Source organism: Centroberyx affinis, unplaced genomic scaffold (assembly GCF_046629955.1).
Source record: "Centroberyx affinis isolate AG114_WGS23_722 - 3 ecotype Tasmania unplaced genomic scaffold, CSIRO-AGI_Caff_v1 ptg000046l_1, whole genome shotgun sequence".
Taxonomy (NCBI): domain Eukaryota; kingdom Metazoa; phylum Chordata; class Actinopteri; order Beryciformes; family Berycidae; genus Centroberyx; species Centroberyx affinis.
Genome location: NW_027278759.1, coordinates 365,818 through 382,528, shown reverse-complemented (window position 1 = coordinate 382,528; position 16,711 = coordinate 365,818). Strand labels below are relative to the sequence as shown.

The 16,711-nt window shown below is 43.5% G+C and overlaps 2 protein-coding genes across 3 annotated transcripts; one reads left to right on the top strand and one right to left on the bottom strand.

Moving 5' to 3' along the window:
• Positions 1-996: 996 nt before the first annotated feature.
• On the bottom strand, positions 997-6,160 carry pygo2 (pygopus homolog 2 (Drosophila)). Of its 2 annotated transcripts, none has more exons than XM_071517882.1 (3): positions 5,168-6,160; positions 4,501-4,550; positions 997-4,380 (listed from the first exon to the last, which is right to left on the bottom strand). In XM_071517882.1, exons 1-3 carry the CDS (start codon positions 5,223-5,225, stop codon positions 2,713-2,715), a joined length of 1,776 nt encoding a protein of 591 aa, XP_071373983.1. In that variant the 5' UTR covers positions 5,226-6,160; the 3' UTR covers positions 997-2,712. The 2 variants fall into 2 exon arrangements, with proteins under 2 accessions (XP_071373983.1, XP_071373990.1); XM_071517889.1 differs by having other exon boundaries at positions 6,001-6,160.
• Positions 6,161-7,485: 1,325 nt separating this feature from the next.
• Positions 7,486-16,005, top strand: LOC139643099 (SH2 domain-containing adapter protein E-like). The gene is made up of 6 exons (XM_071518262.1): positions 7,486-8,139; positions 10,084-10,210; positions 11,457-11,693; positions 12,345-12,591; positions 12,989-13,108; positions 14,115-16,005. Exons 1-6 carry the CDS (start codon positions 7,639-7,641, stop codon positions 14,296-14,298), a joined length of 1,416 nt encoding a protein of 471 aa, XP_071374363.1. The 5' UTR covers positions 7,486-7,638; the 3' UTR covers positions 14,299-16,005.
• The last annotated feature ends 706 nt before the right edge of the window (positions 16,006-16,711 follow it).

The following is a 16,711-nucleotide window of genomic DNA, read 5'->3' as shown; positions in this document are numbered from 1 at the left end:
TAATAATTTTCATTCTACAGTAGTTCACTAATGTTGGTGCTATGACAATTTAGGCTACTGTTGACAGAAAAAAACTGTTCAAGTTAAGAATCATGGTAGCTATTTGGGTGATAAGTTTCTTTGCTATTTAGGCCTATAATAGGCACAACAATAATTAAAATCATCTTGGTAAAAAAAAATAAGGGATTAATGATCCAACTTAAAACAAAAAAATATTTCATCGGAAATTCAATTTGTCCTGCGAACTTCTGGCCTATCTTTAAAAAAAATAATGTGACGGCATCTCAATTTGCCTCTCAAAAATGTTCAGTTTGATTCCCTGCTGTTTTATAACGTAACTTAGGTTTTTGGTGAGCTTTAAGAATCTCTAATACATCAATATTTGTGCATGTGATACCATTGGTAAGACAAATGTATCTTTCATTTGAGTCTGAGATGAACAGAGGTCACCAGCTCTTCAAAGGGACCTGCACCTTTTCTATTTTTGCAGAGTTTTTGTCAATTAATGTAAACCTGGGACCTTTATTCATTTGGGAATCCTGGGATTGTAGACAATTCACAATCTCTGTCATAAGCTATTGCTCCCTATGCACTGCACATAAAAATATATGGATCATTTTTTCTTTTTTAAATGTAGGGCTCGACCAACATTACCCAACATTGACCTTTCACAAAAATAAGGATCAACATCCCACTGATAATGCACTGACTAGGTCTTTAAAAATAGAATTGTGCCACAATAAGTGGTTATTTTTCCAAATGGGAGTTACACATTATTTAAGCACTAAACCTTTAAGAAAATGTTTAAGCAAACCATTGATGGTGTGCAAATACAATTGGCTTCCACTGAGATAAATTAAAATATGACTGCAACAAAACAATTAATTAGATCAAAGTCTTGAATAACGTCAACTGTAAATACAATTGGATTAAGTTTGACATTACTGCAACTCTTAAGAGTATCATGACAAAGAAATTACATTGGGATGTCTGTTTCAGTGGGTTTACCAACCCCCATTTTAATACAACAATTAGCAACAAATAAAAAAATTAATAAAACAGACATGGACAAGTACAAAAAAAATTCTCTTTACTTCGGAGTTCAGTACCTTTCCCTTCCCCACCCAGTGTGGGGCTCACTGGTTCCTCTAGGTTCCACCAGGAGGTGCCAGAGCAGAGCACAACGAACAGCACAAATACCAGTACAAAAAGGGAACGGCTGAAAAAAAAGGCAACTTGGACATTGAATGAAGAAAAAAGAAACAAAGAGAGAAGGAAGAGAAGTTATAAACACCTTATACCGTGACAGAAATGTGAAAAAATGGGTATTTTTCGCTCTTTAGTTATTTGGTCTACTTCAAGGCCTCCAGCAGAGCAGAGACCAGAACACAAACATAAACGGATCAGACAAAGTTACTGCATTGGTTCACATGCAACCCAAAAGAAAGACTATGCACATCTGATATGACATGATGTCACTACTTGCTATGCCAACACCATCCAAAAGGACTGATTTCACAATTTGTGTACTGTGTGAAGAGATTTTAAAAAAACGGTTGATTCAATGTATAAAAACCAAAATGTCATATCGAATACAACCAAGACACATAAGCTCAACTCATCATTTTTTGTTCATTGGTCGACTTTCCAGCATGTTCACAACGGACGGAGTTCCAGACAAATGTTATGCCCTAATATTTACAACTATTTCGGTAGTGATATCCTCTCTGTGAGGTGTAGGTGGTGAAGTCTCAGCCTGGGTCTCCTTTGGATTAATCAGCATTGGGTAAAAAAATGATGGTAGATAAGCGGGGGGTCAAAGTGTGTGTGTGTGTGTGTGTATATCTGTGTAGGCGCAGGCATTGTCAGAGAACTTGCAATAGGATTTTTTTTTCTCTGTACTTATGTTTCACAATACACTTGGTATTGAGATTTTACACTGCAATATACTGTGATTTATGTATCCGTTTTTGTTTTATCTGCTTGCTGTAAAAGGACTAAAATAATATCATAGGGCAATGTTAGAATGAAGCGTTTTGATGAAATTGAAAAAAGAAAAGGCATGAATCAATTGATAAAATTCAAGGCCTTTTAGATTTTCAGGCACTCTTTCACTGATAATTTTTTCATTCCGATAGAACATTTTGTGGGTTTTCACGTATAGCCTTGAAACGTACAGAAAAATATTGATACTTTGTGTCAATGTATCAATACACATGGTGGGGGGAAATACTTCAACATTACACTGATTTACATTGATTTTATTCACCCACCTCGTGTGTATCTTTAAGAAATACCATCACACTAATGTGGGTTATCTGGGGCGAGTCAATCACAGTCAGTCAGTGCGGGAGCTTCCGTGCCAGTCAGTCACAAAGTGTGTGAGGTAGTGTGTTGGTGTCAGTGCTTTGCTGGTTGGCAGGCTAGATGTCTGGAGGACTGTGGAGTTTAACATTCATCATGATTTGACTCATATGGGGGGGAAAATCAATTGCCTAGAGTCACTAAAAGTGCTATATATAAGCATGAATGTGAATGAGTGTGTTTTTCTGTATATTGAGCAAGTAAAGGGCTAGTCAAGAGAAAGTTGGGCAAGTAGCTGACATGATACACAAGCCATTCAGTTAGATCAGAGCAATTAATGTCTCTTCGCCTCTCCTCTCCTTGTTCTTACACGTCGCACCTCCCTGCTGCTCCGTTGTCATCCGTTCCTCAACCCTCATTAGCTGCCACCAGCTGGCCTAATCCCTGGCGTACGTAAACAGCCTGGATCTCCTTGGTTTTGAGGCAGAAGTCACAGGCCCAAACGGCAGCGCTCTCTCGTGTCAGCAGCCCATACGCTGGCTCCGTCAGGCCTGTGCAGTCGCGGTGGAACCAGCGTTGGCACGATGCCTCACACAAAATGGCATCCTGGTCGTCATGCACCTCTGCCAGACAGAAGCCACAAGGAAACACCATCCCAGGGCCGCCAAGTTTCCCAGGGCCGGAGCCCGGTCCGGTGGAGGGGGCAGCTGGGCCGGGGGGCAGGGGAGACTGGGTGTTAGGGGTGGAGGTGGAGTTAGAGGGGGGATTGGGGTTGCTGCCTGGAGTGTTGCCTCCGTTGTTGTTGGTCATGTTGTTCTGGCCTGAATTGGGGGGTGCGTTGGGCATGGGACCGCCAGCACCAGGAGTGTTGTTCTGCTGGTTGTAAGGGGTGGAGCCAGGGGCAGAGTTAGGGGGAGTGGACTGCGCCTGCTGCTGCTGGGAAGAGTTGTTTGAGTTGGGGGCATTGGCATTATTGGGTGGCTGCAGCTGATTGGGTGGTGGATGCTGGGGTTGGCCAGATCCATTCAGGGGACCGGTGGGGGAGGAGTTGGGATTAGGCTGGGGCGGTGCTGAGGGAGGCTGGCCAGGCGTGTTGGCGTTGGGCTGCTGGACATCAGGGTGGCCAGGGAAACCTCCCCCAGGCTGGGGTGGGCCAGAGTTGGGAGGAGGCCCAGGTGTAGTGTTATTAGGAGGGGGGCCATTGGGGTTTAGGTTAGGCTGTTGCTGCTGCTGCTGTTGCTGCTGGGGAGGCCCAGGCTGAGGCCCTCCTCCACCAAAGTTCTTCCCCTCCTCATTCCCTGGTCCTGGCGGACTGGGCCCAGGGTAAGGGCCATCCTGTGAGGGTGGGAACTGTCCTTGAGGGGGCATACCTGGTAACCCTCCCACCATATTTCCTCCAGGGCCGCCACCCATTCCACCCATCATGTTCATGCCAGGAGGCATCCCCCCCATGGGATTCATGGGGCCATGTGGGGGCCCCCTGGGGCCTCCACCACCAGGTAATGGGGGACTGTTGAAGGGGTGTCCACCCTGTCCATGCTGCTGCTGTGGAGGCATGCCAAATCGAGGGTGAGGTGGCCCCCCTCCCCCAGGGCCTCCCATACCTCCCGGCGACAACATGGGGTTGAATCCTGGCCCGGGGTGCATGGGTGGACTGAAGTTGGGGGGCATATTGAATTGTGAAGGACCTCCAGGAGGGAATCCACCACCACCACCTCCTCCCCCACCGCCGCCCCCACCACCACCCCCAAAGCCAGGCATTCCTCCGAAGCCCAGCTGGTGGTGCGGCCCAGCATTGGATGGAGGGCCGAAAGGTGGCCTCCGTCCAGGCTGGCCGCCTGGTCCTCCTGGTCCACCCATGAAGCCCATGCCTCCGCCCATTCTGCCTCCACCTCCATACCCGCCTCCTCCGCCTGCCCCTGGACTAGGCAGAAACGGAGCACCACCTGGTCCACCAGCCCCACCAGGTCGAGATGGGGGCCCAAAGTCATCGTCAAAGGGGTTGGAGGCGACCAGGTGGTCCACCATGGGGGTAGGAGGGGGTGCAAACTCAGACAGGTGGGAGAACCCCGCCGCCTAAGACAAAATAAAAGGAAATAAAAACAGATAAAATTGTGCTTTCTGTGAGTGTGAGACAAGATGATTTAGACAGCACCCATTCTTGTAGTCTGTAAGATTGCCCAAGGCAATCATTACCTGAGTATTGGATTTCCTCTTCTTCTTCTCTGGGCTCTTCATCTGTGATGCTGAAATAATGAAATATGGAAGGAAGGGGTGGAAATGGGGGATATGCTATTAGCGACAACAAACACAGACCCCCATATTTCATCTAATTGGTCCATCAACAATCTAGTGTAACATCACATTTGGATTGGCCAATACCCCTTAGTGACAGAGTGCAGCAGCTTTAGACCTAGGGCCTCTTTTTCAAGTCCAACAGTTGAGATGGATTCAATGATGGGACATAGACTGGCATGAGGACAAGATGTTGAACATCCAGGTGTTATCATCACCAAGGTTATGAAGCCTTGAATCGCAAATGACCCAGGCAGACCAAATGACCCAGGCGAGAGAGGGAGAGAGGCCGCAAACAGAGGCAGAAGGAGGTAAGGTCAATGAGGGAGACAGGAAAAGACGAAGACATGAGAACGAGGAAACGGAGTTGAAGGTACATTGATAGCAAGATAGACATGAACCCCGTTCACAGATCCATTCTGTGAGAAACAGCCACCACCGGAGACAGTCGTGAAGTTTACATATGGGGAGGCGAGAAGGGATTTGCTAACAGCACCAGTGCAGCCCATTGCAGCGCAGTAATGGATGGTTCCGATCTGATTGGGAGATGGGTGAAATTAATTCCTACCTTTGCCTCGTTTTCCTTGACCTTGTCCCGCCAGTAGTCTCCCCGATTCGGCAGCCATTAGCTAATATGACTGTCGGTGAGGTGGCATATCACCGTTCATATGCAAGAAAAAAAAGTTAAAAATGACGACGTCTTGAAGGCTAGGAGCCGAGCAGGTGGAATCAGCCTTCAGGTCGATAACGCTACAATGGTTATCATCACAACAGTAGGTAACACGTATTTGTAACTAAATTATGTCACCGGCCCAGGTCTGCAAACTCTTCCAGCTGCAAATCTTTCGCCACGGTGTCTGTCACGCCGGGATTTGGTCACCAAATCAACGTCTCATAAAATCAAGCTAGTTCACGTTGGTTAGCTGTGTGATAGGTTCGATTAACTGGGCAGTCTGGTTGCAAGCCAGCTTCACTTTGCTGAATGAAACTGGTTGCTTGCTACCTGGCTTGTTTGCCAGTACATGCAAGTTGCAGAACACCCCCCTCCCTCCCCCTCTGTGATGATCACTTACAGATGTGAAACTACTACACCAGCTACCTAGCGCTAGCTAGTTACTAGCTTAGCTAACTAGCTAGCCACGTTACTCAAAGTGGCTAGCTAGGTAGCCTTGAGATTTCACTGAGTAACCGCAGCATGTAAATGGTTATTCGAAACCACGAGTACATTCAATTTGGGGAGTTGTAACTATTGTTACTTAGTCACAGTCTTCACGAGACAAAGCAATCGGTCTCGTATCGAAAACTGTTGTTTACTATGCTAACATTAGCTTGCTAGCTAACGTTAGCATGCTACTGAGGATAGCTAGCCAGCTTGCAGACTGTCTTGGAAGCAAACTGTACCCTTTCTCCGTTGCTTGCTCTGCTGTCCTTTAAATTGAAACTCTCTGGTGTGTCATTGCCGGTAAACCAGTCCTCACACGGTGTATGCTTGCTGTTTCGATCCACCATTCAACTATTATTCATTCAAAAACGCAAATTTTGCCATATTAATCATGGCCTTCTATCGCCACCGGACAAAGAGGGACAAGCAGGGGTATCGCGCACCATGGAAGGTTACAACTCGTGGCAAAAATAGGGGTGTCGTAAAATATCCTTCTTGAATATGTACAGCATTTTAAACAATATACTGAATACCATATATTTTGTGCGTGTATAATTTTTGTTATTATACAATTATTGTTTAGAGGTCAATCAGAAACGCCATTTTTCCTGTTATTTTTTTTTTAATGTTTTGTGTGTCACACCCTTCATTGGTATATGTGGAGCAGCCCAGAACAGACCACTTTCGAACTATAACCAGTACAATTAAAGCAGTGGTTGGACATTAATTAGAAAGCCAATTAAGTGCATTATCCAATAAGGTATGATTTACGTTGAATTAATATCACACATCAAAGTATTAATATAAATACTCTTCAACTACAATTTAAATTGTTGTCTGAAAAACTTGCACACATGGACCTATACATAATGGCTGTGGTATTATGACTGCGGAAGGATGCCTGCGTTCGGGCGTAATCATAAGTCATAGAAGAAATGCCTGTATTTTAGGAAGCCCGTAAGTGTATACTGCGTTTACATTTAAGTAGTAAGTACGGTAAGTATTACATGTTTGCGTTTTGTTCTCCTCAGGAGCCAATAGCCATTCTGATTTATGCAGGCATTTTTCTAAGGTATAATTCCAGGACAGCCTACCAAAACTTAATCTAAACTAGTAGATTAAAATTATAAAAATGAAAATGCTGCTGTGGTGCCTAATGTCTAGGCTACATCAGTTCATCACCGCCCACCCCGTGTTTGGGTTCTGCCCCCCCAACCCCCCACCTCCCCACCTCCCCAAACACCCCCCACACATCCAACATCATCCCCCACCCTCTGTACTCCAGGCGCAGTCAGGAGCCTCATTACGACAGTGGAAGGTTGTAAAAGACCAGATAAGACACTCTGGGAATGGGACCACAAATCAGAAGCAAGAAAAACTTTCGATTCTTTCGGGTCTTCCCACTCCAAAGACATCTCTTTATCCAAAGGGAATAACTTTTCCTCTGAATGGAAGAAACAACAGATGCAAGAAAATTACAAATGGGATAAAGTAGGGATATTTGTGCTTTTTTTTTCTTGCCAAGTAGGCTTCCTAGCCTATTTTGTGTTAGCCAATCAACCCTTTTCTTTATAAGATTGTTTTTACACTTTTCACGCATACAAAACAGCCTTACTCCCAGGCCTAATTTAACAGAGGGATTGGCCTATATACAATGGTTTGATTTGCCAAGGCATTTATGACAGGCTTAAAAGAGAAACCTGGAGATCCTGTACATAGATCACACAGGCTCTGAGAGAGTATCGTAGAATAAAGCAACGGAAGTCTTTTGTTAGAAAGACCCGCAGTGATTTCTAAAGGTGCGTCTCTTGGGCCCTGGTGTATGGCGCTAAAAGGTGTCGGAGCAGAGAGGTTATTGGCTTTCCACCTTCGTTACAATGGCAAAGTGGTTCAAAGAGTTCCCCATCAATTTGAAGAACGGTACCGACAGGATCCGCTCGGCTTCCGAATCAGGGTCCCAACCGAGAGCCAAACCCGGGTTGGTGGCCAGCATTGGTACCAAAGCAACAGGCTCCAAAGCGGGTCAGCGCAAAAACTCCTCTGCTGACAGCATCGGTGGAGGAGTTGGCTCTCTCCTGTCTGGAAGAAACCGAAAGAATTCAGCCATCGAGCTGGGCAGAAACGGCTCAGGATCACCGAAGGATGGGAAGGTTTGGGACAACCTGCTGCCTGGGAAAAGCCGCAAAAACTCCAAAGCGGAGACCGTATTTGAGGAGCAGCACCGACCTCTCAAAAGCTGCACGTCTGCCAACGCGTACATCAGCCGGCTGATCAGAGTGGACAAACAGGACAAAAGCCCCAACTTCAACAGCGGTACCATCACCAGTCAAGTGGTACCTGAAGTGGAGAAACCACAAGCGCAGTGCAAAACAGAAACAGTAAGTTGCAATCTCAGCGCTGTCGAAAAATCACTTTAATATGTCTAAAATAGTCAGTTGGGGCGTGTGTCTGGCACAGTGATCGTAGCCTATATGTTTTTTAATCTCCTATTTTTTTTTTATCACGAATATAACTATATACAGGGACATATCTGTGGCACCCAATAGTGAGTGACCTTATCGTAGTAGTATTTCTTTTTGTCTACTATTCCTATAAGGACTTATTGTTTTGCTGTGATAGGCTATTTGAGTAGTTTCCTTCTAAAATCTATTTTAGAAGAAGATTATTAGCTACTGTTCTTTTTTGTAAAGGTTGGAATAACAAGTTGTTGTAATTCTGTTTATTTAATAAATAAAATGCCTTAATTATAAACAGTAAGCAAACTGTCTTACATACGCAACAGGTTCTTTAAAACTTGTTGGCTTTAGAAAGAACTGTTTCCGTATTCATCATAATTCTCCTATTTAGGGAACCTAACTTTACGTTTGGTGGCCCATAAATTTTAATCTGCTGATTGAATGATGAATTAATCTGCGGCCATTTCCCTGATTTTAATGGCACCGCAACACACTCTACTCCAGCGAGAAATAACATGTGGTGTCATCAATACTGTTGACAATGAAATAGTGAGGAGCCGGTCCAAGCTCTGAAAATTGATATTACTGTTTCAGTTCCTCCCTCCCCTTTGTCTCTGCTTCCCATTGTGTCAACTCCTCCTAGTCTGTCTTTCTATCTTTCTTTCTCTTCCTCTCCACTCCTCACCCTTTACCCCCCACCTTCTCAGTCTTGAATACAAAGATGTGGTCAGACAAGCTTACATGAGTCCTAACCTCCCTCTCCTGTATGCTCTCTGGCCCAGTATTCCCCTTCCCTCACCCCTCTCTTTTCACCAGATTCAGCCCCCTGGTGAAGGCTATCATGTTATAAAAAGCATTGTGTCATTTGACACTCAGGCGCTGGCGAACCCAAGTCCCCTCCAGCTTGGCTTTGAAAAAAAAGGAGAGAAAGATAGAGAAGTGAGCGAGACGACAGTAGAGAGGTGGTGTGAAAAAAGACAGATAAAAGAGAGGAGGAATACAGGAGTGGGAGTGTTATGTTTCAGAAAAGGGGTAAATCCCTATTCTCTTCCCAGACTCATGTTCACTGCAGCCACTAGGGTTTCATTGGTTTGGTTATAGTGAGTTTGGTTGTAGTAGGTCCAACACTTAGTTTCCCAGTTATGGCTAATGAAGAATATGAAGCGAGTTTCATAGGAAGACTTGATCAAGGGTTGGACTCTGCATGTGTGTCTGTGTATCTGTGTTGTGTGTGTGTGCATGCATGTCCATCTGCCTGCCTGTCAGACTGCATCTGTCCCACCAAACGTTGTCTCCAAACTCAACAACTGAATGACATTCTGTGATTCAGCCTATCAAGCTTGTGCTATCCTATCCAGGGATCAAACACTACTGTCCATAATGTTTTTTGGCAAGGGAACACAACTGGAGACAAAGTAGGAGCACTTAGAGAAGACAACCCTGTTTAGACATTTATTGGCCCACTATTGTCTCTTGGCCATTGGCTTCTAAGATAAACTTGACATTATATGGCACTGATAAGATAACCAGTCAGTCAGACGTGACTAGTGTGGCTGAGCAGAGGTTCTTAACGGACAGATATGATTGTAAGGAGAGAGTTTTACGGCAAAGAGTGGACCATCATGATAGAGCATCTTCGTTAAACAAGATTTACAATAGTGGCACCAGTTTAGGTACTGCTCGAACTAGCTGATGCGTTTCTCATAGTTTTCTGTTCCGTCTTCTTGGAAAGCATCTCTTCCATCTTGCGTGATTTAGTGTCATTCTATAAACTTTTTCCGGGATTTTTATATCACTTTCTTAGAATTTAAAAGCTGCTAGCTATGCGTGAAACAGATACTGATTTCCCTGTCTTCCTTGACCCAGGTGATCATCCTTGAGGATTATGCGGATCCCTTTGATGCTCAGAAGACCAGAGAGCAAAGGGAAGCGGAGCGGGTTGGGGAGAACGATGGTTACATGGAGCCTTACGATGCCCAGCAGATGATTACAGGTAAGAACTGTGAACTTACAGGTGAAGCCGGTGACATTTTGCTGTAGCATGGAACGCTCAGTTATTACACCTGCAAGCTGCATTTCAACACGTAGCCCACGTTCTCGTGTGAATGACAGGATTCCCGTTTTGAGTCTAGCCAAGCCGAGCGATCAGGACATGAACTCGCTCCCCCAGTGCTCTCTGTACCCCATGGGGTTGCCACGGCAACTCTGTTGCGCTAGGACAATGGGTGCAGTTTCCTGTCTCTGCTTCCTTTTTCCTGCCTCTGTTTCCTGGTACTATTCTCCAGAAAGGAAGTCGGCCCTCAGTGCTCCCTTCCCCCCCTTCGGACGCAGCCCTGCACAGCCCCCTATATGGGCCCGTCTGACCATTTATCAAAACTTCCCAGCATCCAGGAAGACTGGTAGTCAGTTGTCCAATCACGTGCTCTCCTGACCTTTCATTCCATCACTCCATTGTTTTACCCAAACCGGTTACACAATAGCCTGCTGTGGATCTGAAAATGTTTTATTGCGGCACTCTCCAGTAGATCTTACTCCAATCAATGCTTGCTCTACCTCCAGGCTTCCCTGGGAAAGGATGTGATGATGATGTGACTAACTCAATTTATGAAGCTTGTCATCATAAAGCATATCATACTGCGGATGTAAGCCAGAGTCAGATGTCACTGTGACTCATTAAGCAATGTTATGATAGTATGAGCAGCATTTTACTAAGCTTATTATCTATTGATGCTTTCTATAGGGCTATAGCAGCTGACATCAATTACAAGGCTCAAATCCTATATTTCAATAGGATTAAGTAGTCAGTTCAAAGCATAGTTTTACCCTGACTGAATGTTCACTGATAGTTTCAATTGGGGATTCAGTTTGACAATCCCCCATCAAAAGCTCAGATTTTGTGTGGGAATTGTTTGACAACTTAAACCTCTGGAACAGCATGTGAAGTCAACTCAGATTCTCTCTTCTATAGGTTATTATCAAATGATCCAACACCCAGTTTACATTTTCAGAGGAGTCCAAGCAGAGAGTGTAAATCACATACCTGAATTTTTAAAGAAAGATATTTACATCTACTTCCTTCTCAGTTTTGACTCAACTGCTGATTAAAGGCACAAAGCATGGATGATTCACAATTTCACATCACTACCCACTGCAGGAAAAACCACTTGATCAGGGTTGGCGGGTCTTATCTGTCAAATCTGTCAATCTCGTCTTCTCTCGTCTTGTTTTCTCTCCTGAAGAGATCAGACGTCGGGGATCCAAGGACCTGCTGAAGGTGTGTGTTCTGATGGAGGGGGGTGAGGGAGCCGTGGAGGAAAGTCAGCCAGCGCTCTTACAGATCTATGATGTCCCGTACGAGGGGGGCGGGGACAGTGACAAGACCGCAGTCACACGGCCGGAGCTGGACTCTCGTCCCTCCACTGAGTACGAGCTGCCATGGGAGTGGAAGAAGGAGCATATTGTCAAAACTCTGTCAGGTACATCAGTCTAAATTTGAAACAAAATCCTTATAATGGCCCTACTGTTTGAAATACAAAAAATGTAACTGTATTCTGTTATATTACCTAAAAAATGTATGTATGTATTTTGATCAGAGATACTTTTATAGTGGATTACATCTGGGAATACTATTAAAGTGAAAGCGAGAGAGTCAGAAGGCCATTTTACTGGTGGCACATGTTCTATATCTTTATAAAATGTGGAAAAGAAGAGAAGCAGCAGAGAAGAAAATTTTGTATGCAAACCTGAAATGAATATCCTGAACATTGTATTTATTTATTTATTTTTTACTTTTTCTTATCTTCCCCTTATACCTCAAATATGGCAAACTAATCTGAAAGTAAATGAAAGTATTTTTAAAAACTTTTAAAGTCCAATTTAAAATATATAATATTTGTCTAAAAATCAAACAACACAGGCTAGGACTCCCATTTATATTTTATATGCCGCATAGGCGTTTTGCCAATAGCATACTGGATAATGTCTTGCTTGAAACATCAAAGTGCTGTGCTCTTTGATTTATTCTACTGGGTTCAGTACCCAGTTTGAATGAAGGAGTAGAGTCGGTTGTTTCTTCAAATATATTTGCATAAAATTCATATCTCCTCTTCCCACTCTCTTTCCCCCAGCACAGTTTGACAGTCCTGAACGCCCCTCTCTAACCAAAGACGAGACGCCTCACCTTACACTCACAAGGCAGCCGCAGCATCCGCCGGTCCAGCAGCCGCCGCCGCCACAGCAGCATCTGAGGCAGAAGAGCTGGACTCAGAAGATCCTCAAGTCCTCTCCAACCCTGTCTCCCCCCTCCACCCCCAGCAGCAGCCTGGAGGCCGAGGCCTGCCGCGTGGACCCCACCGTGCCACTGGAGAAACAGAGGTGAGAAGGCTTTGACATGGAAGTATCGCTTGGCTTTAATAAGTAGAAGAGTAGAACTTTGTTAATCCAAACAGCAGACTGAACAGGCTTTATGAGAATAACACAAACAAATGCAGTGATGAATAAACTGTAATTGCACCTAATTGTTGTGATTTCCCTGTAGATGCATGCAACTGAAAGTATTTACAATAATACTGTTTAAGTTTAAAGTTTATAGTATATCAGAAAGTGTGTCCATGTGTTTTTCATACTTTGAACAAACTTTAGTCCAGAATTTTAATACATTTCAGTGTTACATAAGAGCAAGGTTCATTTCCAAGGGGTTTGGATAAATGAGGTTCTGCACTTTATCAATAGCAGATGATATGTAATCCATTGAATCCCACCCCTGTTTCAGCTGGTACCATGGCTGTGTGAGTCGCCAGGAGGCGGAGTTTCAGCTGCAGTCCTGCAGAGAGGCCAGCTTCCTGGTCAGGAACAGCGAATCGGGCACCAGCAAGTACTCTATCGCCCTCAAGTGAGTATAACTTGCAATTGCATGTGTTTTGTCTAAATGTCTCGCACAGTGTATGTAAGGGTTCAAAAATGAACGCTCCAGTTATAAATTGACCAGTGACTAGTGTTATGTTGATATGTCAAAGTTCACTCACCCTTTTGTATTTACCATTACATTACTGGATATACTGCATAGTAGTAACTGATATCAGTGTGAGATCACACTTGCACATAGCACAATATGATCCATATACAACTCTAACTTATGTTTTATTTTTACAAAGAGGTTCTAATTTCATGTAACTTACACTGGTCTGATAATGCTCACCATGATGTGTGAATTTATGTCATAAATATGTATATTAGTTTACAGGGTTGGGGTCAATTCATGAATCAACTCAGCAATTCCAATTCAACTGAGGAATTGGAATTGGAATTTTAAATAACTGAATTGAATTGGAACTTCAGGAAGAAATTCTGTGAAATTCTTTTGTTTTTTCTTACCAATCTGAGATCACACATAGTGGTATATGTTATCAATACTGAATATCATAAAATGTTGTATTTGATGCATAACATGTAATAGTAATACATACATTATGATTGAATGTATTTGATTTGTGTAACTGTCTTTTATTTGATTCAGAATGTTTGATTTATAATGTTTAGCAAGTCAAGGCTCTCTTAGAAGTGGAATTTCATGGAATTTAATGGAATTAAATTCTGTTTCCTGTCATTCCAAATCAATTCCAATTCTGTTTCCTTAGAGCTGGGTGCAATTCCAATTCCAATTCCAAATTGGAATTGGAATTTACCATGCATTCTCAAATCAATTCATGAATGGCCCGAATCCCATTAGCTTGACAAGATGGGTAAACTCACTTATAAATGGCATATGAGCTGAGTCTATGCAGGTTTACTCTGCACAGCATCTCACACATCTCACGGTGTATGAGTGATTCATTTCTGCACTCTCTTCTTTCCTTCCTCTCCTTTCCCTTTCGCATCACTCCCTCCCTGTGCCTCAGGACGAGTCAAGGTTGTGTTCACATCATTGTTGCCCAGACCAAGGAGAACGGCTACACGCTGGACCAGAGCAGCTGTGTGTTCCCCAGCATCCCGGAGGTGGTGCACCACTACTGCACTCAGCGCCTGCCTTTCAACGGAGCAGAGCACATGACCCTGCTGCACCCCGTGCCGCGCATTCACTAACTCCACTCCACCTCGCTCAGATACGTAAAACAAACACACCTCTGGATCTGTACGGAACAAACGTTTCCAAAAATCACCCAAGACCTCACCACCGATCAGTTAAGCTCATAGTTAGTAGTGTACCTCTACTACCTATCCATGTCCTTCTCAGCACCTCTTGATTTATTGATTCTTTACTTTACTTTGATGTGCAGTGCAGCTGATGCAAAACACCCAGGCTGCTGTTTTGCATGTGAACATGGAGGGAGCTCAACACAGACTGCAAGGCACTTTTTTTGAACAAATGTGACCGTCAATCATATAGTTTAATTGGGCCAGAAGGACTAATACACAGATATGAGCTTTAAACTTTCTTCTGCATCTCTATCAAAGGATACAGATGTTATTGTTATTACTGTTATTGTTAGCTGAAATTTACTATGAAGCAGAATGTATTTTTCATATGGAGACAAACCCCTTTAGTTTGTGGCTCTCTCTCCCCCTCTGGTGGACGTGCTGGTACACTGCACCAACTGAACCCACAAACCCACTGAACTCTCTTCTTTCCTCGAAATTGATAGTGGGAAACGGATCCAACTTGCATAGAATTCCACTTATCAAGATATGAGCAAAGACCAGCTGTTTTATGTGTATGCTGACAGCAGATCTCTAATTTATACTCTGGTCCATGTTAGTTTTCTCTAACTATTACTATCCCGTGAGGATGTCCTCTGTTTTACTGTGAATGAGGGAACTGTGTCAGCCATCTGCACTGTGAACCACTGAGTGATTCACCCTGATGCAATGTGCCATGGCTTTAGAATATTTAGAGTTCTTCATGACATGAACTGACATCACATTACAGTGAAATCACGCCTCTCATGCGTTTTCAATTAAACAAGCTTGCTCATCCTGGGTAATGTCTGTATGGATAATCAAGCAAATATTTTATTACTGTCTTGATTGATTGGGTTGCTGTGATTTATGGTGCGGAAACATTAGAATATCCTACTATGAAATTAATATTATGTAATGAAAACCATTCCTCTTTTGACAATTCTCTGCTAGTAACTAGGGCTAGAGTTTCAAACTTGCTGAGACCTTATTAGAGGGATCATTTACAGACATACATGTAAGAAATTAATCACAAACAAAACAAAACAAGCAAACAAAAAGTGCTTTGAACTTCTGCTGCAAAAAAAGCATTTCAATATTGTTTATTCAGACTCCATTAGTTAGAAGGTAACAGCTGTTCTCCCTCAGGGTCCTGCGCCCCCTGGTGCTAAGAGAAAGAACAGCAACATGAGAAGTGCCAACACTATTATATTCACCAAATTTATATATATATTTTTTTTGTCTCTTCCTAGATTTTAAATGTAGCTCAAACTGATGACATGTTGTGTGCAGACCTACTGTTTAATGTAGTGATACACTGGGCATATTTTTGGGCAACTCTGGTAGGCAACAGTGTGTTAGCCTAAGGTTGGCCATTCATAACAAAATGTGGTGTAATTGAGGTTAAATGTTGTCTGCAGTTTTTGGAGTGCTGCCATTCCCATGTCTTTCATGGATTTGTTGGAAGCCAGTGTATAGTTTTTGGCTGAGCACCCAAGCAGAACTAGGTTGTGCGAGGAGACACACCTGCTATACGTTTTTCACCGTTGTCTTTTTGGTATGTGGACACCTGTTGTTGAAACATGAATGAACTGTAAAACAGATTATAATAAAAGGTCCTGAATCTCAATGCTGGACATCCCCTGTTTGCTTTTTGTTGGATTCCAATAAATCATTTACAAGAAGATAAACAGTGAAATGTGAAGGTTTGTGCCAGTGATGTCTGAATGATCAAAGCAGGACTGTTGCTCCTTTATCCCCGAAGAACCAGCTTCTTCACAGATGCTGAAATGACTATGAATAAAGAGGTAATTGGGTCATTTTTGACAGTGACTGTGTTGTCAGTATCATGTGGCTCAGTAATTTATCTAGGATCTTAGTAGTCCATTTTGCTAAATGGGAACAAATTATTATGTCATGTTAGAGTTAAAAGGTGAGGGAAAGGGTCTAGTGGGGAGATTAGGTTCAGCCATGAGCCAGGATCATGTTAAGGGTTGAGTCTGGGACAAACGGCTTAGGTACTTGCAATAAGCACCCAAACCACCTTGTGTAGATCTCAGGTAAATGCAGTACTAAAAATGGACAAAGAGTAAGAGTAGTATCATTACACCCATATCAAGGACACTTAACGTGAAGGAAAAAAAGAGCAACTGACACCATCCCTCTCCCCTTCCCTCCCTTCTTACGTATCTGTGTCTCTCTATCGCTAGCCCCTCTCCTTTACCTTCCTCACCCCATCCGTGTTATCCGAGGCTGATATCTGTCAGTCATCTGGTTCTCCTTGACTCTCGGGAAGGACACCACCTACAGTATATATGCT

What these genes read in the sequence shown, in the direction of transcription:
- pygo2 (XM_071517882.1), bottom strand. Translation starts at nt 5,225, where the DNA reads ATGGCTGCCGAATCGGGGAGACTACTGGCGGGACAAGGTCAAGGAAAA. An exon ending in TCAAGGAAAACGAGGCAAAG is followed by an intron (nt 4,551 to 5,167) that starts GTAGGAATTAAT and finishes TCATTATTTCAG; the next exon opens with CATCACAGATGAAGAGCCCA. An exon ending in AGAGGAAATCCAATACTCAG is followed by an intron (nt 4,381 to 4,500) that starts GTAATGATTGCC and finishes ATTTTGTCTTAG; the next exon opens with GCGGCGGGGTTCTCCCACCT.
- LOC139643099 (XM_071518262.1), top strand. Translation starts at nt 7,639, where the DNA reads ATGGCAAAGTGGTTCAAAGAGTTCCCCATCAATTTGAAGAACGGTACC. An exon ending in GTGCCACTGGAGAAACAGAG is followed by an intron (nt 12,592 to 12,988) that starts GTGAGAAGGCTT and finishes CCCCTGTTTCAG; the next exon opens with CTGGTACCATGGCTGTGTGA. An exon ending in AAGTACTCTATCGCCCTCAA is followed by an intron (nt 13,109 to 14,114) that starts GTGAGTATAACT and finishes CCTGTGCCTCAG; the next exon opens with GACGAGTCAAGGTTGTGTTC.